The sequence below is a fragment of the Sphaeramia orbicularis genome, chromosome 20 (assembly GCF_902148855.1).
Source record: "Sphaeramia orbicularis chromosome 20, fSphaOr1.1, whole genome shotgun sequence".
In the NCBI taxonomy this organism is placed as follows: Eukaryota; Metazoa; Chordata; class Actinopteri; order Kurtiformes; family Apogonidae; genus Sphaeramia; species Sphaeramia orbicularis.
The window spans coordinates 25,938,764-25,965,221 of NC_043976.1; the positions used below are offsets into that span (position 1 = coordinate 25,938,764).

Consider the following 26,458-nt stretch of genomic DNA (forward strand, 5'->3'; position numbering starts at 1 on the left):
TTCATTGTTAGCTATTTTAGCTAATTTAATCTGATATGATGTGAAATACTGTACAGCATTTTATAAAGGTAAATGTGAGCACCTGAAAGGTAGCAAGTACAGAAATATTTGTGTTACTTTTTTGACGGTGGTTTTTAAGACATTTTAGTCCATTTGGATTACATAACCTGTTTAAAATGGTTATGGTTTTTAGTAATCCAAATGGACTAAAATGTCTTTAAAACCACAGTCAAAAAAGTAACACTAATACAGGGTGGGGAAGCAAAATTTACAATGAACATTTAGTTGTTTTTTCTCAGCAGGCACTACGTCAGTTGTTTTGAAACCAAACCCATATTGATGTCATAATCATACCTAACACTATTATCCATACCTTTTCAGAAACTTTTGCCCTTATGAGTAATCAGGAAAGCAAACATCAAAGAGTGTGTGATTTGCTGAATGCACTCGTCACACCAAAGGAGATTTCAAAAATAGTTGGAGTGTCCATAAAGACTGTTTATAATGTAAAGAAGAGAATGACTATGAGCAAAACTATTACGAGAAAGTCTGGAAGATACTATTAAAGAAGAATGGGAGAAGTTGTCACCCGAATATTTGAGGAACACTTGCGCAAGTTTCAGGAAGTGTGTGAAGGCAGTTATTGAGAAAGAAGGAGGACACATAGAATAAAAACATTTTCTATAATGTAAATTTTCTCGTGGCAAATAAATTCTCATAACTTTCAATAAACTAATTGGTCATACACTGTCTTTCAATCCCTGCCTCAAAATATTGTGAATTTTGCTTCCCCACCCTGTATTTCTGTACTTGCTACCTTACAGGTGCTCACATTTACCTTTATAAAATGCTGTGTAGTATTTCACATCATATCAGACTAAATTGCCTAAGATGGATAACAATGAAAGTAGGTAAAGTCATAGAAGTGGTTCAGGTTAGTGTGACCGGTACAATACCCGCAGGCCTAACAGGTTTTAACGGTGACTAAAGTTAAATATTCAAGCTTTCGATAACAGACTTTTCTAATACGGATAAAGGCTACCTACTTTTTTTTAACAAACTAATTAAAAGTGTATTTCCTGCTTAAATAACATGAATACAGTATAATGTTCAGCAAATGTGATCATCCGGGTCAATTTCTTTTTTCTCTATGGCAATATTTTTGATTACTCAGCATGAAAGACATATATCTCTGGTTTCTAAAACTGTTTATTTAAGTTAATTTGTACCTGAATTACAACTGGATATACTATAGGAAAATATATGAAATTACAGTGTAAATTAAGAACAGTAAACGTTGTAAATGAATGTATACAGCATAAATTCAGAATGTAAATAGTAATGTGTAAAGAAATATGTTCAAAATATATGCCTGTCTCTAATCTTATATTTCATAATAATCAAATACTATAAGGATTTTAAATGCTATTTATTATAAAAAATAAAAAAAAAAACAGCAGAAAGATGTGTATTAAATTTATTAATGAAACATATGTTGCCAAAGACTGATAATGTTATCAGTATCTAAATAAAAACTTTGATTATTATTGTGGAGCATCACACTGAACAAACACCTCACTCTGTTGCTTTTTTGAGTCTCACTCTGTTACCATAAATTAACTAATGTATTCTAAAACTAAAATGATATCAGTTTCATTTTTGGATATAATATACTCTCATATATATTAAGAAAAGTGTGGTATGCTAAATATTTGCACTTTCCTTGAGGAACAGCACTTTTTGGCATTTTTTCCATACCTTGAAAAACTGCTGTATATTTTTCCTCACTCCGTTACTTTGTCAAGGATGATAAGTTAATGTTTTTATTAGATATTTTGTTATTATTCCTTATATTAAAGCACTTGCTTAGACCCACAATTTGAGCTATTAGGGTTGCTGCTGAATTAATTTTAAAAAATAGATATGGAATGATTAGTTTTGCTGCACAGTGCTTTCTCACTCCTTTACTCGCTTGGCCAAGCCCAGAAACAATCTAAGTAAATTAAACTATTAAACACCTACTTTTTATGAGGTTTGATCCATTGATGATAAATACATAAACATGGTCGTTTTCTGACAAATATGCGTCACCTTGAGTTAAATAGTTTGTTAATGTTAAACTTGTGTCATCAAGATAGGTAGGAATTTTATATGCATCATATGCATTTTATATGCCTCTAAAATTTAAGGAATGTGAACTTCATGATCATGCCTCTGAAATACATCTTTGGCTTCTGGAAAAGTCTCCTTGTCAAAATACAATAACTTTTGCTCGATTCTCTTGACCTCTGTTTGTACGGATGAAGGAGGACACCAATGTCACTTTAACTGAATTTAACCCCATCTATTATAATGAATTTGTTGTCTAGAAACAAATTGATATATATTGAGCAGAAAGGTAGCTAGCTCAAACAAGTTGGTGATGTTGTAGCTGAAGCTGAGATTTCTTTCTCCCTTTTTTGCTGTTTGCTTTTCTTCTAGTCTTTTCTAGTGACAAGTTATTAATTAATCAATAATGAAAAGTCATATTAGTTCATGGCTGGTTGCTCATCATAAATACAAAATTATGACTCTTTATGGGTCCTGTAGTTTTTACTGAGACCATTTGAGTTAGATCTGTTAAGTATGTCCATCATGCCAGCTGGTGTTGTGAGTCATTTCTCTGTCTCCACCGCTCGCCCTCCTGGTCTCCATGGTGACCGCTTGCAGCGGCCGTACTTGTCCCGCACGCTTACCCATCAGCCCGTGTCACATGACGTCAGGCCAGAATCCACTGTGTCCAGCTTATCTACAGGGGGAGTTGGATGGAGTACTGTTTCCTGGATACTACTACTGCTACCACTACCACCAGGTAATGGAACATGAAGTCTCAATTACTATGTTTACATGGATGGAATACTAAAATATATGTTTTCATCCTTGTTTCATAAGATGATACTACTACAATAATAACTGGATTCGATTTTTCTTAAACTCTGATATGATGTACCTCCAAAGACAAAACATAACATTCATATATACTCTATGTGTCATTTGAAAAAAACAAAGCTGTTTCTTTTACTATGTGTTGTTCAGCATACTTGTGTACTGTGCATACTGTTTAGTTTTCAGTTATTTATTATCAAAACTAACATTGTAAAAAAAAATTTCAGTTTCTTCACAAATTTTATTCCTTCTGATAGTTTAGATGTTAGGCTTAGTCTTGACTAACTCTAAAAACTGTGATTTGTACTCTGTCGCAAACATTGTCACATTCTGAATGTATTGTATACATGTTCAAATACTCCTAAAACTCAAATAATAATATAACTACATCTTAAATGGAAAATGCTGTATACAGAATAAGACTGTACTCAGAATATCCACATTACGTATATTATTGTCATATTGGATTAAAAAAAAAGTGTGCAAAAATATTGGAATATTGAAGTAATGCTCTGTGTTATGTGATTAGAAGTTTTTTTTAAAAAGTTATATTCGTATTAAAATATTATCAAAACAAACCATCAGTAGGCATGTTTGAGTGTTTGTGGTCTTCAGCCTTGTTCAAATTGTTGGGGTCCCAAATGCCACTCAGGCATGTCTAGGGTGGGGGGTGGGGGGCAGTGGTATGTTGGGAGGGGGGCTAAACAGTGTGGACCAAAAATGATGTAAGTGAAAGAGAGAGGTATCTGTGTTAGGGAGAGAAAATGGCATGATCGAATAAAAAAAAAGAAGGTGGAGGAGTGGACATGGCCACATTGCTGCTCTATGATTGGTGATCGCTGGGCCATGTGCTGACCCCTCTTAAACTGTAGCCTAACTCGGCTTCACATATACATTCATATACTCACACATGAAGTGAGTGCAGCACTAGGATGAGTGGCAGGGACATGTGAGTTCCTTCATGTCTGCTATTCTGGGCAGGGGAGGGGAAAAAGGGGGGCGGGAAAAGGAGGGGATGAAGCAGGGGGAGTCGAGGGTCTTTTTTCTTTCCGCATGTGGCTGGAACACCGTGAAGAGCTGCTCATGGTTTACTTTCATGTTGTGTAGGCTCTCTTTGTGTGGGTCAAAGCAGTCTTGTGTTTTATTCCCACTCTAGGCCACAGAAGATGGGGTGTTGCTTTAGTAAGGAGCTCAACCCCGGCCCGCAGAATGAGAGGAGCAGTCTGTTACAGCCTCCACGCCACGATGGGCTTAATGACATGACAGAGCAGGTCAGACAACATGCTTCAGCTCTCGCTCAGCATGTGTACTTGGAGGAAGAGGAAACACATGTGCCGGATGGACCGAAGGATGAGGGAAGACACACAGGGCAAGTTTACCCGAACAAAGTTTGTGAAAAGGCATCTGACAGCGTGGACAGCACCACGCGGAGCGAAACGGATCTTAAACCAGCAAGCTCTCACGAGGAGGAGCCAGCTATTATTATCTACAACATACATACAAACACCAACGCAGCAGCAGGCGTGACACACACTGCCAGTCCCAGCTGCGAACCGGCTCCCTATATGGAGGTGTCCAGCCAGAGTCCAGTCAGACAGAAGATTTTGGAGAACGCCACTCTAAGGGCTTTATGGTTCAGTGAGCGTCCAGAGGGGCAGCAACCACAGAACAAACCATGGTCATCTCCCTCCAGGCTGACCTCTGTGAACTGCCCTGACAACTCAAGGCTCAGCAAGGAGTCAGTTCCACAACAGGAGTCACCCACATCTCAGCACGAGGAAAATGGCGGTGAGGAAGCCTGTGTAGTCATGACAACACTTGGTCAGGATTTTGAAAAAAGGACCCAAAGCTTCTACAGTATATGCTCAATAGACGCAGATGACCTCGAACATGACCACCACGAGCCCCAGACAGCAAAGACAGCGCAAACAGAGGACACAGCTGAAGTACAAACAGCTGCTACAGTTGGCAACCAATCACACACACAAGAATCTGCAGCCTGTGAGCAGCCGGATGCTAGGGAACCTGAAATGCCCAATACATCACAAACTGTAGAAAAGTGCTCCACTGTCCTTTCCCAGACACTCACAGCAATTAAACCTGTAGAACCTCCACTGATTACAGAGACCGTCAGTGACCTCCTGCCCTTGTCCAGCAGCCACTCACACAATGTGGAGCCTCAGCAGTCAGCTGGAGAAGATGCACATGGACCCACTGAGGACATGTTAACTCTGTCTCACACAGGCACTTTTCATCCACACAGAAAAGTATGTGTGGAAGAAAATGAAGATGAGACAGCGAAGGAGGAAGGAGGTAAGGATGAAACGGTTGCAATGGAACAGAATATGGACACAACAGCAGAGGGTGCCAGTAATGGCCCAGACAACCAGCAAGAAGAAGACCTGCAGCAAAGAGTGCATCACGTTCCTGAGATGCAGCTTGAATCTGAAAACACTGCAGAAGATTGCTCCCACAATCCTCAGCCATCCTCTGAATCCCAAAACCTGGACTATGACAGTGCTGACAGTTTACCTCAGTCTGTTTTACATAGTACTATCTCCGCAGAAAGTCACAGTTTTTCACACAAAGATGTTCCACTTACAGCTGCCACATATATGATTCCCAATAGCTTCACCTCATTTTTGGATTGCCATGAGGTTCAAAGTTCACAACCTGTCTCTGAAGCACCAGGAGCTGACAATTCTGGTTCTTCACACCTTAGAGTGTTCCACAAACAGGAGGAAGACATTGCTCCTCTGCTCGGAGGACAAACAAAGATGGAGAAATCATTTCTACAGAGTGAGGCTATTTCTGTAAGCATGTGCAAAAGCCAGGGTGAGGAGGCTGATGCTGGCCACAGCAGCATAGCAGGCACAACTCTGACAGAGGTGTCGTCAGTCTCAGTCATCTCAGCTGTGTCATCACTATCCAGTGAGCTGACCGCTTCCCCTGACCACACAAACCTGATACCACTCTCAGATGTTTCTACAGCTACATCTCACCAAGGTGACTCCATCAAATCTGATAAAATAGACTTTATTTCCAATGAACTAAATGTTGATTTAAGCAACATTCAGCCTTCTCTGCAAGAGGCTGAAACTCCTGATGTCCAAGACACCAGGTGTAATGACTGTGATGAAAAAGATGAGGTTTTTCAGGATGTCCTTTTTCACCATGTCCAGGACGACAGACAGACAGTCGAAACAATGACAAAACCAGACGTTGTTCTAAACAGCAAACAGCATGATGGAGGTGAAGTTGTCAGTTTGCCTGATACCAGTGAAAACACTGCTCAAAAACAGATAAGTGATGAAAAATGTGACCTGATGTCTGAGCACTGTGACAGCACTAGCAGCAGTCCTTTTATGGGCCCATGTCCCACTGAAACAGACCATTCTGTGAGTACTCCATTCATACTTCATTGTTCTTCATCTCCCTGCACATCATTTGAGAAGGGTGAGAAGACTAAAGCTGAACCTGTTCAGAGTGGGTGCAACCAAGTCCAAGTGATGGTAAATTCACCAGAAGTGTTAATCAAGTGTGAAGAAGAAGAACAAGATAAAACACAAGAGACATCTGTTGAGCCAGAATTTGCAGAAACGACAGACCAACAGGAAAGGGATTTGGAGCAAAATTTTAACTATCATGTGCATGAGATACAGCTTGAATCTGTAGACACAGTGGAGCATCACTCCCACAATCCTCAGCCTGACGTTGAATCCAAAGAGCTGGACCGTGACAGTCCTGACAGTTTACCTCATCCTAATGAGGTAAATTGTCAGCAGGAGGATTTGCCTTCACAGAGTGATATCTGTTTAGAAAATCGCAGTATTTCACATAGAATCACCCCATCTGACGCATACACAATTTCCAATGACTTCACCTCAATGTTGGACTTTCAGGAGGGGCACGCTATGATGGACGTTGACCCAGGTCAGATTGATGTTTATGCCTCCACTCCATCATATGAGATCCACCTCTTGGATCATGACCCCCCTGGAGGTGCTGAGGAGGGGGAGAGGGAAGGAGGAATGAGGGAGATGGTGTCTGAGCTGCTGGGGGAGGACGCCCGCTCCTCGGTCTGTCGCCTGTACCCCCACCCCTGGATTAAACTTGGACTGGAGGAGAGCTGCGGGGGTTGGGCCCAGGGGGTGTCTGATGCTGAGCCCAGCCAGGGTGATGCTGAGGTGGACACAGAGCAGATCCCGGCCTCGGTGTCAGAGCTGCAGCCCACTATGGCTCTGCTGGGAGCCTATCCTTACAGCACTGTGATGCCACAGGGAGCCTGTGTGTGGGACTGGCACACAGATTGTACTCAGTCTGTAAGTGTTCATTTGACATGTGCACCAGTGGTAATTTAGTTTTAATACACCCAATTAAGGCTTTAGGACTGTTTCGGTAGAAAATATGGTGTATTCCATAATGAAAAAAAAATCAAGTTTTAATTATTTTGATGGATATTTGAATGCCTTATAATTTGTAGTTTTGCTGAGAACAGTCATGCTTCCATTCCATTTTTACTCAAAAAAGATCAAAATCATCATTTGCTGGAGTGTGTACCAAACAAGCCTCTTTGTAGCAGCACAATGCATCCTTTATAATGACATATCATAGTGCTAGGTATTCCCATTTTTTATCATTGAATATCCTGCTTTTTAATACAGGTTTTAAGCTTACCATAGTATCATTAGTCCACGGAAAAAAAAAAAAAAATTACGTCATGTATAATGCATAATGCAAGGTTTGGTTCATATAGGGAATATACTGTTTTACGTGATGAGTATGCATGAATCTAAATTATATTTAACTAGGGAGATTGTACCCGTGGTGCCATTGTACGATAGCGCCCTCCTGTGGTGCAACAGTGGCATTGCACCCGAATGCCCTTCTGTGCTGCAACATCAGGACATCAGTCGGGCACACACGCGTTGGACAAACATGCGCCGGACACAGAAACGTCCATTATAGTAAGATGTGCAAACTGCATATAAGAAAAAGCTTCCTTTCTAAAACACCACATGCATGATGTTAATAGTTGTGATAATTGTTACTTTCAAGGATTGACACAGTCATTAGGAGCCTTCTCGGTCTCCTATCAGTGCACAGCTACACTGCCATTGATGTGTTACTGCTGTTGTTTTAGCTGTATCTAAAAATACAGGAAGCTAAAACCAGTGCACTGGTATCATCTAGGTATATCACACCATTGTGTTGTAACTTATTGTACCTTCATCAAAAGATTTCTGCTCCTGTGATTTGGGTTCTGCTTCTCATTTGGAATATATCCATTACTACACCTCCATATGTTTGCTGTATGTCCTTTCTCTGTGCATATGAAAAGGATTGTGTTATCTCAAATCCAACACAGCTGTTGTTCACTTAACTGGAAAAAACAATCACAGCATGGCCTCAATTAGGTTTTATTAAAAATGGATAAAAATGAACATATTTTTATTTTTAGTTGCTGAGTGTGGCCCTTGTTTCAAATTATATGAAAAAATACCACCATGTCATTGCCAAAGTAGTTTAATACCAGCACCTTCTACTACATAGCCACATGGTGATACAAGGGTGACAAGTTTATAGATTTAATTCCTGATCAGACTAACTATGTTTGCCAAAAATCAATGCAGGTTGATACAAAGGGCTATACAGCTTCTAAAATGTTATTGTGAAATGTGCGGTGTTGTAAGTGCTGTAAGATCTTGGTAGAAAGTTGCAGTTGCACAATTTTCTAATCGATCAAATTAATTAGAAGTAAAAGAGCAGAAAATATTATTACACAGTTGTCATTGAAAATAACTGCTCTGGTGGATTGAAAGTTAATAACACTGATCATGTGTGGATGAAACCACTCTAAAGTGGTTGTTTGATATTATTTCTGTTAGCATTCTTTGTCTCTTGGAATCAATTAATTTCTACTTTCTTGGTTATCTTTTTTTTTTTTTTTTAAATAACTGTATCTGAACCAACTTTTCATTCTTTGTCCCGTCATGTCAGGAGCCTGTCACACCTGTTACCCCCGGCCTTAACCCTGAAGCTGAGGTATGGACCAATCACACCTTTAATGTTCCTGATCCTGCTTTTCCAGAGACTCAGCAGCCATGGTTGCAGTTCGGTGATGATCAGAGTGGTCAGGAAGGTAAGCTGAACTGATTTTTAATGATTGTGGTGCTTTCAGTGTGTGATTGCATTCTTTTATGATGTTCCAGGACTTAGTTTGTGATTTTTCTTTAAGTGGGACAAAAAACTGCTTCTCTACATGTAGATCATGGTAAATCTGTTTCGGAAGGGTTTCATTTTAACATATGTTTTTTTTTACAGATTTTCAGCTATGTGGCCTTAAATATAACTTTTAACATATAGTATCCAAATAAATTCAAAAGTAATGCAACATATTTTAAATACTTTGGATTACTTCAACATTGTCTTTCTATTAATTGCACGTAATACTGTGAATAAATGTCTACACTACACTGGTACCTAATGTGAATTGAAACCAATCACTCAATATCGAGATGAACACGTGTTGTAAAGAAGTAAAGTAAGTAAATGTACAAAGGCACAAAAGCAGTGTGATGTTTTGTTTGGCAAAAAGGATAAAGACTCATTTTTCCTTGACATTTGATTTTCCACAGAATCAAGTAAGAGTGAAAACCAGTAAACATAAAGGAAAATAAAACTGTCTACATACATACTTCCTCCCAGCATAATTAGTTACACTACTGAACTTAGACGCTGTGGGGTTGACATTTTCAGGCTATGTACCAGAGTTCCAGCTGGAGAGCATGGGCCTTACTGAGGCTGATCCCACTACACTGGATTACCAGACACCGACCACTGAAGTTCCCTTAGTTAATGGAGAGGCCAGTGAACCACCTGTCTCAGGTCTGTCTCAAAGTACAACTTTTCTCTGACCTTATGAGTCTTTGGCTCTTATGATGCTCAGTGTATAATGTATGACCTGTGACTTGTAGATGAGATCAGAGAGCAGCTGAAGGGGATTCTGGAGTCCTCTCTAACCAGGTAATGACTTAGAACACATACTTAAAATGAGTTCATTGAAAGAACATTGAAAGTTGACAGACAGTTGTGATGTTTTTTCCTTTTGTTGTCATTAGATTTGTCCTTTTGTTATGGTGTTATTTTGGTCGTCTCTTCATACATTTTACTTTAAATATCCTTATTTCTGTATCTGCTTTTCTGTTTATTCACAGGGAACATCTTGGTAACGACCTGTACCTCAAGTCTCAGATGGACAGCGACCAGTACCTCTCCATCTCAACTCTGGCCAGCCTCGACAAGATCAAGACTCTGTGCACAGACGTGGACACCATCGCAGACATCTTGAAATGTCAGTGGTCATTTCCACAAGTGTGTCAGCCTGACATTTAGTCTCAGCTTTTTATTGTAGGTGCTGAATTAACCAAGAGTGAAATACTATTTCCTGCAGCTCTCCCACTGGTCGAGGTGGCCCATTGCGGACAGAAGGTCCGGCCCAGCCAGAGTCGATGTGTTGTCATCCTGCGTGAAATCCCCAAAACTACACCTGCTGAGGCAAGAATACCATCACACTTTTAGTTTTTGCAAGACAACAGTTCTCCTTGTTTCCATCATTTAGTCAGCCTTTGTATTTATATTTATTGAGAACCTTAATCTATGTCAGCATGTTTCTTGTGAAAAGGACTTCATGTCTTGTAACTCACCCCTTTCCCACTAAGAAAGTTCCAAGGTTAGTTATGAGCCAATGTTTTAAAAAATGTTTATGGATATAGTAAAATTTGCACACAAAAAAAATAAGATGGACCCTTTTGTTGAGTGAGTACCATGAGTGTTGACCACCCAGCTGCATTGCAGTAGGCCAGACATGTTGGGTTATCTTCAAACATGTCCAAGGGATTATGGTTTGATTTGTCTGCGAATTTTCAAGTTTACGTGAATGGAAAAAAATGTAAAACTTCACTCTGTAAACCGCCTGCTGTGGTATTTCCAAACCAATAATTGAAATAACATTGGACCAGTACTAGCACCAGGTTCATGCTGGTGGAAAAGGTTTTGACAGTGTACAATATCCTACAGGAAGTGGAGGCCCTCTTTGATACTGAAAACCTGCCCAAGTTCCTGAGCTGTGAGTTTGTGAGCAACGATAACTGGTTCATCACATTCAAATCAGAAGATGATGCACAACAGGTATTAAACATCTGACCCCGCTCAATCCTATATCTATAATCCATTAAAATAAGTTTTTATTGCATGTGGCTTAAAAAGCTTCATTGGAATCTGCAGCAGTTCTTTTTTGTGTCCATTGTATACATGCTTCATTAGGCCTACCAATACCTGCGAGAAGAGGTCAGGGTGTTTAAGGGGAAGCCTCTCATGGTGAGGATAAAGGCCAAAACCATGGCAGTCACTTCTTATGCTCCAAAAAATGGCTTCAGACCCTCGCAGCTTGACCACTGTGGCAGTCAGTACTCCTACTATCCCCCCGCCTATCAGCAGCCTTGCCACACCCACATTGCCACGCAGCCGCTATACGACTTCACCGATGCGTGGGCTCCATCTGTGACAGGATACCCGGGATGTGCTGAGGTGAGGAGCTTATTATTCCCTCAGTGTATGACAGAACAGACACCATAAGACTAATGTTTTCTGTTTCTTTAATTCTGTTAATGGCTCACTAGATGTGTGAACTGAAGCCCCATGGTTCCTTCTCACCCTCTGTCATCTAATAGCTTTTAAAATATGCTGTCGTTTCAAACATGGTGTTGTTTTTGCCAACAGCCTTCTCAGCTGATGAATGACTTCATGAATGAGTTCAGTGCAGCCTCCAACTTCAAACCATTCAACCCGAACAGGCAGAGGTATTTTATTATTATTATTCCAGCTCCTGTCAGGGTGTGGGTGTCATTTCACTTTTTTTGATTGTGTTTCTGCTTATTGAATCCAGTTCCAAAATAAACAAACATTTTAGGAATATTAGCATGCCTTTATGTACATTTAGACAATAATCAGTGTACTGACAACTTTGGCAAAAATGAATATGCAAAGATGTAGGGGACAGAGTCAGGTGGAAGCAGATGATTTGCTGGTGCAAATCCCTAAGGGGAGCAGCTGAAAGGATTGGTAGTAAATAAGAATATTAATTTTTCTCCCAAGAAATAATCATCAAAAATCATCACTAACCATTGATTTCTTTTGTGGAAGCTAAGCAAAATAAATTTGACTTGAATAAAATAAAAACAAAATACTTAATAGTAGCTGTTTTTAAGTATCATGGGATCACGGGAGGTAATGTTTTCACCACAGTTAAGTGGTAGTAAGTGAAGAAAATATGTCCCCATTGACCAAATGTGACCAAATGAAAAGGATCATTAAAATGAATAAAATTACACATTTTACTGAACATTGTTGGAAACATTTGTAGTATAAAAGGAAAAAATATGGCATAGGCTGAGTTGGCTTTTTTTTCTTAGATATTTTCATGATGAATGTTAGATATTACAGCTTTAAAATGTCTTAAGTATGGCTTTGACAGGTCTTACCAAATTGATTTGAGTCGGTGCTTTTTTGATTGCTGTTAAAAATGAAAATAATGAATGTGGAGGCCATTAGTGGTTGTGCAAAAAAAACACTCAAGTTCTGAACTTCAGTGTAATGTCATTAGAGTTGGTTTAAATGCTGTAAAGCTGCTGTAAAAACCACCTGCCAACACCAGACATTACACAGTGTTCTAAATTCACTTCACAAAGTCCAGCTCCAGTGTAACAGGATGTGAAATAAATGTCTTAAATTGCATTCCTAAAAAGCTTAAAAATAGTTAGAATTAAAGCCCATGCCTTATTGAATCCACAGTCCTTGGAACCAGTATTTTGATACCCAACCCTACTGAAGTCTGAAGGAAATTAACTTCTTTTGCTGTAGTGTTTTTTGTCAACATAAATAGAATGTCTTTCAGTTAATTTCATTAATTTGGTTGATGCTCATTTGTTGCAGGCGAGGCTCGAGGTGGGCAAGCTCTGGAGACCGTAGAGTTCAGCAGAATGACTCCTCTAATGAGACGGAGCAGGAAACAGAGCGCAACCTCTCTGCTCTAAAGTCAGGTCGAGGGCGGTCACGGGGTAACACTCGCCATCAGGGCAGAGGTGGAAGGGTGGAGTCCAACAACACAGGGATGCCAGTCTCAACTGAACGGGGCAGGTAATGATTCAGTACATCAGGAATGACTGCTCAGAGTTCTAGTTCTGAAACTTTCATTCACTTGTATTTTTATTCAGTCATTCTGTGTCTTTGTTTAATTTTCTTATGACAAGAACAAGTAGTTTTAGTAGTGTGTTTTTAGTCATTTACTAGATAAAGTTTAGTTTTTATGTAGTTCTAGTTTTAGTTTTTTATGTATTATGAGGAATACCTTTATTAATTGAAGCTGAGGGAAGGATTAAAGAGTGCATGAGATCAGAAACCATCATTAACTAAAAAATTGATCTAGTCCTTTACTGTGTCCTCAACTGATGTCAGCAGATGTATTTTCTTAGGCTTTAAATGGCTGTTTCTCCTTTTGAGTAGTTAAGTGAAAGTAGACTGAAGTGCATTTGTAAAATTCCTGCAGTTGTTCTGTAGTGCGTAAGAATGACTAGCTGGAGTCACATCTTTGATTTGCTGTGTGTCTGCTCTGAAGGAGAGGAAACTTCAGTCAGAGGAGGAGAGAAAATACAAGGTCATGGGACAAATCTGCAGCAAACAGTCATGTAAGTAATAATGAGTAATGATGTCATACAGTAGTGACATGTTCTTCAATCCGCAGTGACTTTATGTGTGTTCGTTCAGGATCCACCCACACGTCAGCCGTCACCACCTCTAGAGCTCGGTCTGACGAGCTTCCCTCCTCTTCCTCAGGCAAGCACTGCCATAGCAACGGCACCTGCAGAAAACTGCAGTGTCAAGGTAACCAAGACTCACTCTCTGTGAAACTTGCACATCTGAAACTCAGCAGGGTGTCTGCCCTTCATACACCAACACACACTGCACAGCCCTGATGACTGAAGTGTTTTCTGCTCACGCAGGGTCCAGTAAAAAGCAGCAGTCCAGTGATGTCTCCAGATGCTCAGTCCACCTCCCAGCAGTAAGCTCTCTGATCATTTGACTCAACCTGCTACAAGGAGGCCTGTTTTTACATTATTTATCACATTACTCTGTTTCTTCATTGGTTTACTTATGACATGTTTGAATCTACTGAGTGATGTTATTTTTGTTTCCTCTTACACTAAAGATGTTTCATATTGAGACATTAGGGATGCACCGGTCTGTTACTCAACATTAGTATCAGGGTTTTTCAATAAATTGTTTCACCATTTTCCCAGAATTGTCCAAAACAATCTAAGTCATTTGATAATGAGTATAAACCATCGCAAGTCTATGGTCTTTCTACATTTTCAGTACTTCATATCATTCAAAGTGGCCTTTAAGAAATAAATCTTCATCAAGCAGCAACTGACTAATGATCAAACCTTTTTATTTTAATTTTTCCTGTGTAAATGAATCCAATAAGATAATCAGATGAGGACATATTTGCAACCCTGTATAATGCTGCAAGCAAATAAATAAATAAATAAAATACCTTTTCTTATACTAGATTTTGCTCTTTTAAGTATTCATGATTCTGCACTGACATAGTAGAAGCCTGTTTTTGGAAATTGAGATTCATAGCATCCGGGTATCCATGGTAACTCACTCTATGCTGCTTTATGTGACTGTCTAAGCTCTGTCAGTGTCCTTTTATGTTCTGCAGAGTTTCCAGTTATAAGGTTATTTTTTACTGCACTGTGGCACATGGAGTAAGAGTCGGAAACTGCTTTACATACAGTGAGATACTGAGTGGAAGTAGCGAGTCATTTCTGCCACCATAACAGTCAGGATGTCTTTGAGCTCACTGTGTTAAGATGTTCCATGTCCTGCTCATCATATTTACCATTCAGTTTCTCACAGTTTGTATTATTTACCCTTATGATCAGTTAATACACCAGTGACACCAGTGTATGTTTTGTGATGGGGCTTCTGATGAACCTGGTGTGAGCACAGGTGGGGTGAGATGCTCTGTACAATAGAGATACAAGCTGTCACTACAGTGTTTTCGGTTTGTTACAAGTCTTTGCTGTTTGGCTAAAGTCTATTTGATCTCAAGCAGGCCAAACCAGTAAAATAATAGCAAAAAAACCTATAAATGATGACAACTCCAACTTTTTGTCTTAGTTTAATGCAAAAACAAAATTACATCGTGAAAATGTTCATATATATGTATATACAAAATATATTTTCACAAAAAATGGGAACAACCTGATCAATCTGCACAAAACATTTAGTAACAGGCATGATATTGTTAAAATTGCACTTTTCTTCAGAAATTTCAGGTTGTTGAAGTTATTCCTATTTTTTAAAGGAGTTTGTAAATGTAAACTAAATTAATTTGTAAATCTGCAATACTGTAAATCATTTGTACATACTAGAGCTACTTTTTTTATTTATGCATTTATATATATGTGTATATATATATATATATATATATATATACTTTTTTTATCTTGCATGCCGCATGTCTTTTTTTTTTTCTATTTTATTATTAGCGGCAAGTACAAAACTACATTTCACTATGCATTATGCTATGTATAAATGCATGTGACAAATTAACAAATCTCATCTATCTTAGCACTAAAACAAAGAGAACATTTTGTGTTTGTCATTATTTATAGGTTTTTGTGCTAATATTTTACTGGTCCAGCTTGTTTGAAATCAAATTGGGCTGTATTTGGCCCCTGAATTGACTGTTAATATCTTCACTTTGCCCACGGGCCATATGTTCGATACCACTGGCTTGTGCAATTAATTGGAAACCGTGATCATCAAGTAAAATATCCTACCAAGTGTACTGTGGAGGATTGTATTGATAGATGATTTATCCGTCTCTGTAGAAATGAACAGGAGAATGCTGAGACCCCCAGTGAGGCCAAACCAGCTGAGCTCACACAAGAACCAGTACCAGTAAGACTCGTTGATGTTCCCCCTGTGTTTATCACAGTATTTGAAAGGACATATTTCAGTTTTGTGCAGGTCATGTGAGATCAGATCAGGACAGGTGTGACAGGAAACTGACCCTTGTCTTTGACTGTTCCAGGAGTCCAAGAAGCCGAGCTATGCTGAGATCTGCCAGAGACCACAGTCCAATGAGACCACAGCGCCCACTGACCACACCCTCTCAGAAGTAGAGGACATCCCAACATATCCAGGTTCTGTGTCTGATGTAGCTCTATTACCACGGTGAAGAGATGGCATGGAGAAAATGGCACTCTCTACTTTTTATGTTGTTCCCTGGTTGCACTGCACTACACTGTACTGCACATTCTCCAGTATTCTGGTGATGTTGATACCGTAGCAAGTAACTAAATAGAAACCTGAGCTCCTGATAAATACTGCCCACATTTTACTGAAGGGCTTTTTGGGTTAGGGGAGGGTGGGGGTCTGACCGGTAGCTGGTTCAGGACAGGCTGAGTTGTAGTGGGACTGGATGCTAACCGCTCAGATTGTCAGTGGTAACTTTTCCTTTCTTTTATCGTTGAAGCTGGAAATGTGAGTGTTTAAATGTTGATGTGCAGCTTTAGGTTTGTTTTATTTTTGGTTTGTTTCTCAGACTGAAAGTCCAGGTTCATTGTGGATTTGTCTTGTTTTCACCGATACCTCGGGCTCTTTTCCAGCCATTTTTGTGTGTGTTGGATGTTTTTGCTGTATTTGATGTTGCAATTTGGGTTGTTTGGTTTTTTTTACCCATAGATCTACGTTATTCTTCAGTTTGCCGAGCTGCTGTGGCTACATGTGATGCTTTCTCTCTAAATTAAATATTGTTTATTTAGCCTTTCAGATGTTAATATGTTAAGGCCAGCAGTGAAGCGAGGTCCAGTGTGTTTTTGATGTTTTTGATTATCTGATTCACTGATTCAGGATGTTCCTCTTGAAAAAACACTGTACATCTCTGCATGATGTTTTTTTTTTTTTAATTTCATGTTGAGATTTTATTTGTGTTACTTGTATTTATGTTGAATATAAGTGCTCTTTATGTTGGCGCTTCAGTGACTGTACACTGTAAGTCCAGATGATGTATTTGAGAATCCCATCCATATCAGCTCTGTTAGACTCTAGTTTCAGGCCTTCTTTTGGGTTGGCAGTTACCGAGTGTCCAAAAACAACGCACTGATCCATTGTTGTTTTGTTTAAAATACAAACTTTTAATTGTATAGCAGTTGTCTTGCAGGAATAAAGCAGACATGGTTGTGGCACATGTTACTTTGTCTGTACAGATGTACATAAAATTGAAGAAATATTAAAGAAGTGCCTTTCAATCTAGAAATAATTGTCTCTGTTTTTATTCCAGACTTAAAGCGTACATGTGTAGTGTGTATCTGGTTAGACCTTTGGCTGTAGTTCCTGTGTTTAACCAGCAGGTGGCAGCTGAGGCTCATAGTTCCCCTTCATTCTGTGACCTGTCCACTTGTTTACAATGAAGATGATTTGATTCCCAGTAGGCCTAATGAATGGGATGAATAATACTAATGAAATACAGAGGATTAGGAGCACAATTGATGCTCATTTATGTGTCACTGCTACATTAGGCCTGTTCACTCATACTGGACTTAATTAAAGGCTGCTTGACCTTTTGATATTAATCCCATTATTCAGTATAGGCTCAATTTCCACATGCAGATGTCGAATAAAGAATGACTACATTAAAAGCTAATGAGCAGAGCAGAGGAGATGACAGGCGATCTGTAAAATACAACACATCACCAACCATACATGGCGTAAATCCATTCAAATTTAGAGTTTCTCATGTTTTTTACAATTCATCTTTTTTATATGACAATATTTTGGCAACTGGGCTTTGTTTTGTGAAATTATTTTATTTAGCCATAGATATCAACTAAACCTGTCATAACAAGTTAAGGAAGAAATAATATGGAAAATTGTTCTCCTGTTTGATTTCGTCTGTCTCTAAATTCTTAAAATGTAATTAGAAATTTATTTTAATTTTTAGATAAATACCAGATTTCTTTTTTTTTTAACTTTATGTTTCATTTTTGTTTGATTTCTACCTATTGTTTCTCTGTACTTGCTTGTTGTATGTTACTGCTGTTTAACGGAAATTTCCCCATGGTGGGATAAAGTCATATGTTTTCACATCACAAATATGTTCAGTATCAGTTTAAAGTCAAAGAAGTGAGTGCTGTCTGTGTAGCAGAGGCAGATTAAGGTGTACTAATTACTAGTAGCAGAATGTAAATATATAGGTTCTTCTTACATAAATATATAAGCATTATCAACAAAAGCATTTCAGAGTCAGTGCTTTACAGTTATATGTGATGTTTTTGACTAATTTTACTGCTGTATTCATGTATATCTCATATTTCCCGGCTGTAAATGTTAAAGGTTGAGGTCATCTGAATAACTCCATAAACTGTTGGTGGTTTAATCTACAACAGTGCATCTTTTTCCATTAGATCATCATATTTTTGTGGTGTTCCTGTCCTTTCACAGCCACATACTTCCAAAAAGTCAACTTTTCATAGGCTCAGAAAAGCAGGACTATTTTCGTCTTTGTGATGATGCAGTTTCCAATGAATCCAAGACATTTGTAGAGAGTTTATTTATCTTTAGAAAGAAGAGAATCTTACTCAACCCAAAAAGGAACATTTAATCCTGTAGTTTTGGACAGGAAGGGGATGAAAAAGTGTATCCAAAAGGGAATTAAACTGTCAGACAAATGGAGTGGAGTAAAATTACAACATTTGCCTGGGATATAGGGGAGGAGAAGTTTAAAGTTGCAAAATAATGGAAATACTACAGGTAGAAGTGTGTCAAACTCATATTTAAATGCATTCCATGAGCTCAGTTACTCAATAGTTATGTGCAACAGATACATTTAGAGTCTGTTTGTTAGATCTACAGGAAGTCTTAATCAAGGTGGATCACACACTGGTCCAAAAGCCTGAACCTCTCACGTGTTTATTTCCCTTTTAATCTCAAGGCACCTTTGTTTTGTTTCAATTTTTAATAAAAAAAAAAAAAATCTTACCTAATACTGTCTGTTTATTTACAAGGCATCAAAATATGAGTATAAGTACTTTTATCAGTAATATGCAGTTGAAGTAAATGCAGGCATTTGAGTAAATCTGTCTGACTTTAGGATTGAACCTGGACTATATCTGTAAACAACAGAAATGAAACAGAACCATCCATCACACTGAAAGTTAGATGTGATTTAGTTTAAGGAATGAGAAGTTGAAAATACATCCATTTTTAAATACAAATTAAGGATATGTAATGATGGTTAACTTCATTTAAAATGTATTCCAGATGGATTAAGTGATTCAACAACCAGTAAAATGTTAAACCCAACCCGTCCTCTTAAAGTAGTTTGTCATTTTATTGAACTAGAGGTTAGTTTGTGAATGTACATGAACTGGACTACAGTTTCTATTACTGCTCCCTCATACAATGAATAAATTACCCTGAGCTTTTGGGTGTGGTGGAAACGCAGTTACCAGGAACTCTTTTACCCCAAAAGGTTCCTGGTAAATAAGTTCCTGGGCCTTTTGGTGGGAAAGGGCCTATTGTGAAACTGACCTGAAACATTGAAAGAGGGGAGAAGAATCTAGAAACTTGACTTAAAAAAATATATAAAAAATATGTGAGTGATCTATTTAAGATGCTCAACTGGCAGACAGATAGGTGAAAGTAAGAAGCAGTATTGTTATTCAGTAAATATTTTATAATCATCTTGGCCTTGTATTATATATATACATATATATATATATATATATATGTATATGTGTACACACACACACACACATATATATGTATATGAAGATGTGATGAGCAGCTTGTACCAGTAGGAGGCAACAGGTAAAGCCAATATTTTGGCTAATCTTCAATGTATTCAAGATAAAAAAAAAAAAACAACAAAAAAAACAACACCCTAGCCATGCAACATTTTTTGTGTATTTTTCGTGAATATAACAGTGACTTCAAGTAATCAAACTGACATTTAAAGGGTTAAAATCCTTAAAATGATTGAATGTTTGATAATTTTGAGAAGACAAAAGCAGAAAAAAAATTATGTCTCAAAATAAAAATTTGAATTGTATACTTTGTTAAGAGAGACTTTGTTACAAAACATTGTGCCATAACAGTCTAAATGATGCCCATATGAATAGGAAAAATTTGCCTAAATGAACAAAAATGTACATAGTGATGCACATTATTATTACATTGTAAAGCACATAATTATTTCTTAAGATATCAAATTACAGTTGTGTACTTGCATTCCCGAGAGAAAATGTTGTTTTTAGTGGTTGAATGTTGTGCTTAGTTATCATTTTTTTGTGACTGTGAGAAGCCCAGTGAACTGGCTCAGGTTTGGGGAAAAAAAAAAAGATGAATTCAGGTTGAAACTCCTCATTCCTGTTCAAAATGGTGAAACATTGAGAGCTCAATGAAAATGAAAGATTTTTCATTAGAGCACTAGATAATGCTGGATGGTCCCTGAGATAAATAGGAAAAGGTGGTCTAATACATTTACCAAACACTGCGCATGTTTATTATTTCACTGTGGTTGAATGCATCTCCAGGTTAGTTAATTCCAGAAAACTTTAATGGTCCCCAGGGAGCAATTTAAAGTCACGTATGAGCAGCATGATTACACATATATACAACCAAAGGAAATAAAGTAAAAGGAAAATAATGTAAAAATAAGAACTATGTGCAATAAATAATAAAGCTAAGGAATGATCGAGTGTGGATCGTTAAATAACAAAACTATCATACAAATGAATAAAACTGAAAAGAAAATGGAAAATGGTCAAAATGTGATTTAAATGATTTGTATGATTCAGGTGTAATCTGTGCTGTAGGTGTGGTTGCTCACTGCGCCCCCTATCGGTGATGACGCGCACTGCCTCCTCCCCCCCTTTTTTTTTTTTTTCCTCCGTAGAGTCACGTGACTCCAGCGGCAGGAGCTGCAAACGGCGCTGACTCTGGGGCTGCGCGAGCCTCATCATCATCATCATCATCATCATCATCACTACCACCACAACCACCGCAACGGCAGCGTAGACAGCCGACCGAGCAACCGGGCACTTCAACGATTCGAGGAGCCGGGCGCCATGGCGGGCCCCCGTTAAAACCAGACCCACATTTATCCTCTTTGTTCTCCCTCGACGCCCAGTCTTTACGCGCCTCCGCCGAGGAGGGGCCGCTGGAGAAGCTCTCCCTTTCGGAGCGGAGGAGGAGAAGGAGGAGGTAGGAGCAGCAGCGGCGGCGGCGGCGGCGGTTGAACCGGGGAGGTGTTTTCTACGGTACGGGCTGAATGGCGGACCGAGAGGCGTCGCCGATACCGTTGGAGATCCGAGCCCGGCTGGCGGAGCTGGAGCTGGAACTGTCAGAAGGTAAGGAATTAATAAAATGGGGCGAAAAGCGCAAGCCTCCTTCCCCTCCTCCTCTTCCTCCTCCTCCTCCTCCTGTTTTCCTTCGTTATTCCGTTATCTCATCGCCACCACCACCATCACCGTCAGCACCGGGAGTCGTCTGCCTACTAACGGAATCTAAGCATTCATTCCTGCGGCCCCCTCCTCCTCTCCTCTCCCCTCGTCCCCTCCCGCACCTCCCATCCAGATGCTTGTCAGCCAGGGACCGGCCTGGCCAGCTCCGCGTAGCCGGCAGAGGATGGGGGCAGAGCGGGAACACACTGCGGGAACCGTCCGCTCCTCTTTGTCTCCCCCGCGGTGCCTTTAAAGGGAATCAAACCGAACCTTTGGGCGGTTTTGGGTCCGAAATCCAGCCTGTTGTTTGACCTTGAGATGCTGGAGCCTACCTGTGTGTGTCTGTGTATGTCCTAATGTGTGTGTGTGTGTGTGTGTGTGTGTGTGTGTGTGTGTGTGCGTGTGTGTGTGTTACTAATAGCATTGCGATGCAACGCTGCGTGACAGAGCATCACAGTGGGCCAGTTTGGCTTTGATGCCCGTGATCTCAGCCTCCTGCTTCTGTGTTTTCGGGGCCTGCAGAGCAGCTGAGGATGAGGAGGATGCCTGGGAATATTTTTCACCCCCCCCCCCCCCCCCCCCCCATACACAGATACAACAAACACTCTCTTTTCCTCTCTGGGCCATTGAATCTCAATCACAGCAATCCACCCTGCTGTTGTTTCAACACAACCCATCTCAGATAGGAACAGGGCATTTCTGCCTTATATAATGGAGACGGCATATTTTATTCATACAGGCTTGGGAAGGCCTACATTGTGAAGGAGGAAGCCTAGATACATGGAGGATGTGAGCCACCTTGTTGCCTGAAATGTCCATTTATTGTCCATATATATATTCTTTGTGCCAGTGTGTGTGAGATAAGTACAGATTTGTTTAACGGTGTTCTGTCACTGAACACTAGGGAACAGATACTCTGCTTTGCTTTGCAGTAAAAATCTGATATTGGATGGTATAAGTGGTTTACTTTTGTCAGTCAAAAGCTGCAGTGAAACCTGTCTCACCTGCAGGAATGTGCAGATAAATCATATCAGAGCAGGGCTGTGCAATATGACCGAACTCTACTCCGGTATCATTTCACATCCACGGGCATATCACAAAGTGGACCTATCTATCTACATATTGAACTTTGAACTTGACAAATAAAACATAGTTACTCATATTAGATTATTTTTCTCCTTTTGTTAGGTCATAACATTATTATTTTCCCTTTAATCAATAATAATCAATAATTTTGGTATAATTAATGGGTTTATAAAATGTCCCATCAGTTTGTTTCTGCTTTTGAGTTTAAGCATCAAAATAATAAATCAGTATATATAATATGTAAACAAGGCAGTCCCTACATTTGTATTGTCATGTAAATGTTGAAAACTCTTGCTATCAAGACACAGTTACTCATCTTAGATTTTTTTTCTCTTTTTATATAGGATGCTTGCGCAAATTTTTAGGTAATCATGCTAGAAAACATGGGATATGAGTGCATAAAATATAACAAGGAAACTCTTTTTAACCAAACTTGCAAACATGACATTGGGTCAAAAATATCAAAACAAAACATACCTAACAACAATATTAATATTTATTTCTCATCTATGTGAATACTCAGTTTTGACTGTGATGATATTTGTCTGTTATTCCTGCGTATCAAACTGTTACTATTTGCATTTACAGTGATATAATGTATTATTTTAGTTGAAGCTAATTAAGTGATAAATCATACTTTCACCTTTTTTGCCATAGGAACATACTCCAAAAACCTGTATTGTGATTAATGAGAATGTTTTATTCACACCTCATGCAGTCACACTTAGCAATGTGAAGATTTGGCCAATCACACGAAACCCCAGCAAGTCAGTTCACCTCAGATAAATTGTTGGCAATTTGATGACAGCTGTGAGATTACTTTGTTTGTGTGTTGTAATTCATACTGTCATCGCAATTTAGCAATGATATCACACATTACCAAATGTAAATATGCAACACATTAGAGTAGAGTTCAGCTCATAGTGGATTATGAAGATTGATATAATAGTAGTTTGGAGCAGGAAAAAGCTGATTAATTGTCCAGTCTGAACTATCTTTAACTGAATAACTGGTGAACTGGACATCTAAACCAAAGAAATGCATACTATGGTAACATCACACTCAAAGAAATCAAGCAATAAATCTGGAATTTAACATTAAATCATAAGAAATGTAGGGATTGTACATTACATATTTAGTTTTGGAGTTGATATTTTCCATATAATCAATTATAATCAATAAGTTTGGTTTAGTGGGTTTGAAAAGTGTCCCAAAGTGTCTCATCACTTTGAGTAGACTACTCTGAGTTAAAGCATCACAATAATAAAAAATCAAAATATAATAAGCAAACTGGCACTCCCTAGATCTGTACTGTCTTCTAAATGTTGAAAACTGCTGCAGTAAAGACTGTGATTAGCAACATATCAAAACATACATATAATCTGAAATAAAACACAGCTGGATTTAGTGAATACATTTTAGCACTAGTGATGGTGCAGATGCTGGAAATGGAGGAAAATCTGAATTCTTTGGCTTTCAGAGAATCAGGAATCTGCATCTTTAATCCAAAAACATCAGTACTGGTGTTTGAAAACCCCTAAAGCAGTTGAACATCGATACATCAAACCGTCCTGTCTCCTTCTGATCTGCTTCATCATTCATAAAAGCCTTTATTTTCCCCACTGCAGCGACACACACACTCATGGAGACACACACTGAGGTAAAACTGTGGCAGCTGCAGGCCTATTGGAGCTCCTAATCCTGCCGAGAGTGTTTATCAGAGCAGAACCTGCTGCTGGCAGATGTTATTAATGATGGAAGCGGCAGGAGGAAGTGGAAAAGTCACGGCCGAACCTCGACAGTGTGAAATACTCCCAACGTGCAGGTGTGGGTGTTTTTAGAGGACTGACAGGTTATTGGTTGATCACAGTGGGGTGAAGCCTGACAGGCCTCTTTACAGAGTGGTAGACATGTTGCGGGGTGTGTGTCTGTTGCTGCTGCTCAGTCAAACAGAAGGTGAGAATGTGCGTCTGTTGTTGGTTTATGTGTTTATCTGTTAGTGTGGGGGGGTTCTGCTGGAGTGTGAGGCTTTAAATCAGTGAATATCTCTCTGTTTCTTACATTTAAAGACATCAATTCAGGCTTTGTGAACATCTGACTTTTTATAGATGAGTAACTACATAAGTAATTAGAAATAATGTCATCCCTTATTGCAGCACTATTGTGGTCGCTACAAAGCAGAAGTGTTATTACCTCCGCCAAGGAGGTTATGTTTTTGCCAGCGTTGGTTTGTCTGTTTATCTGTCTGTCTGTCCGTTTGCAAGATAACTTAAAAATATATGGACGGATTTGTTTGAAATTTTCAGGAAATGTTGATACTGGCACAAGGAACAAATGATTAAATTTTGATGGTGATCGGGGGTGGGGGTGGGGGGGCACGGGAGCCCACTGATCTGCCTTGGCGGAGGTCTGTGCTCTCCGAGTGCTTTTCTAGAAAAGAGAGCGCAGACCTCCTCCAAGGCAGATCAGTGGGCCCCCATGGCCCCCACCCCCGATCACCACCAAAATTTAATCATTTGTTCTTTGTGCCAGTATCAACATTTCCTGAAATTGTCATCCAAATCTGTCCATAACTTTTTGAGTTATCTTGCACATTGACAGACAGACAGACAAACAAACATTGGGGGGGGGGGCACTGATCTGCCTTGGTGGAGATCTGCGCTCTCCGAGTACTTTTCTAACTATTCAAGCTTTTCAAGTCGTATGGTATTCACAAGGTTCAAAACATGGAAACTTTACAGAACACAACATTTCACAAAATACAACGTTTTAATATGACATTACACTGAACATATTCAGGAAACCACTCAGCATTTAATAAAACTTGACCTTAAGGGATATATATATATTTTTGTTTTCTGGGGGGCTTAGATGCTCTGGTTACAGATAAATGTTGGATTTAGGAATTCTGCTAAAAGAATACCTTATTTTTGCATTAATTTTAACATGATTTTACACTATTTTAGTATTTTCCTTAATTTTGTGGATGATTTTCGACTACAGGTGTGAGGTTTGCAGGTCACCTAGCAAGAAAAGTGTACATTTATCCATGAAATATTATGTGTTTTTGGAGAACTGGCGACACATCCAGAGTGTACCCTACGTTCACTTGTTGGTAGCCAGGATAGGCCATGACACCTCCGCAACCCTCACAAGGACTAAGTGGTTCAGAAGATGGATGGATGGATGGATATCATTTGGAATTACACTGCTGCTCATAAAGTTGGGCTAAAATATTTCACTCCTCATGAAATGATTGCACCAATGTGATTTATTCTTGATAGATAAGTGTAACTGGGACTTAATATGTAATCATTACACCTGGTCAAAGGTGATTACTGATGTGTATAAATAGGAATAAAAAGAGGAATGTGTCTGAAAACAAAATTATTGCAACTTCATGGGCAGCAGTGTATTATTACTATATACTGTATATGAAAAAAATCTGAGCATTAAGTTAGGGAAGATCATAAACCTCAACCAAAAAACTTAGAAATAAAACTTGCTAAGAAAAGGGATCTGCAACAAGTGCTTAAGTTATTTCTGATGTTTTCTACATTTATTTCACATCATTTTGGTGTAAGTAGTGCTAAAAATAACTTGGGTGCTACACCTCAAGTTCAACATTTTACAAAAACATTTCATCATATAGCCTACAATATTTCAGAGAACAGGACCTTAGTTTTGTGACATCTTGTGTTTTGTAAGAGATTTAATAGTTCTGTATGTAAGATTTATGGTTTATATAGGCTAATTGTGTTTTCATAAAGGAAGAACACCCTGAAAATAAGAACGGTTGTTTTTCTTAGAATGAGTTGTGTTTATCTACAGTGGGAGGGAATCCACCATATTTTATTGAAAAGTGAAAA

General features: G+C 38.9%; 1 protein-coding gene across 5 annotated transcripts in view; it reads left to right on the plus strand.

The window, feature by feature from the left end:
* The first annotated feature begins 20,982 nt into the window (after positions 1–20,982).
* LOC115411281 (disco-interacting protein 2 homolog C-like) overlaps positions 20,983–26,458 on the plus strand; it is an 84,142-nt gene continuing 78,666 nt past the window's right edge. For all 5 annotated transcript variants that reach the window (XM_030123351.1, XM_030123354.1, XM_030123353.1 and 2 more), the window contains exon 1: positions 20,983–21,410. In XM_030123351.1, the coding sequence (XP_029979211.1) occupies positions 21,332–21,410 (79 nt within the window). In that variant the 5' untranslated portion in view covers positions 20,983–21,331. The remainder of the gene's footprint in view (positions 21,411–26,458) is intronic.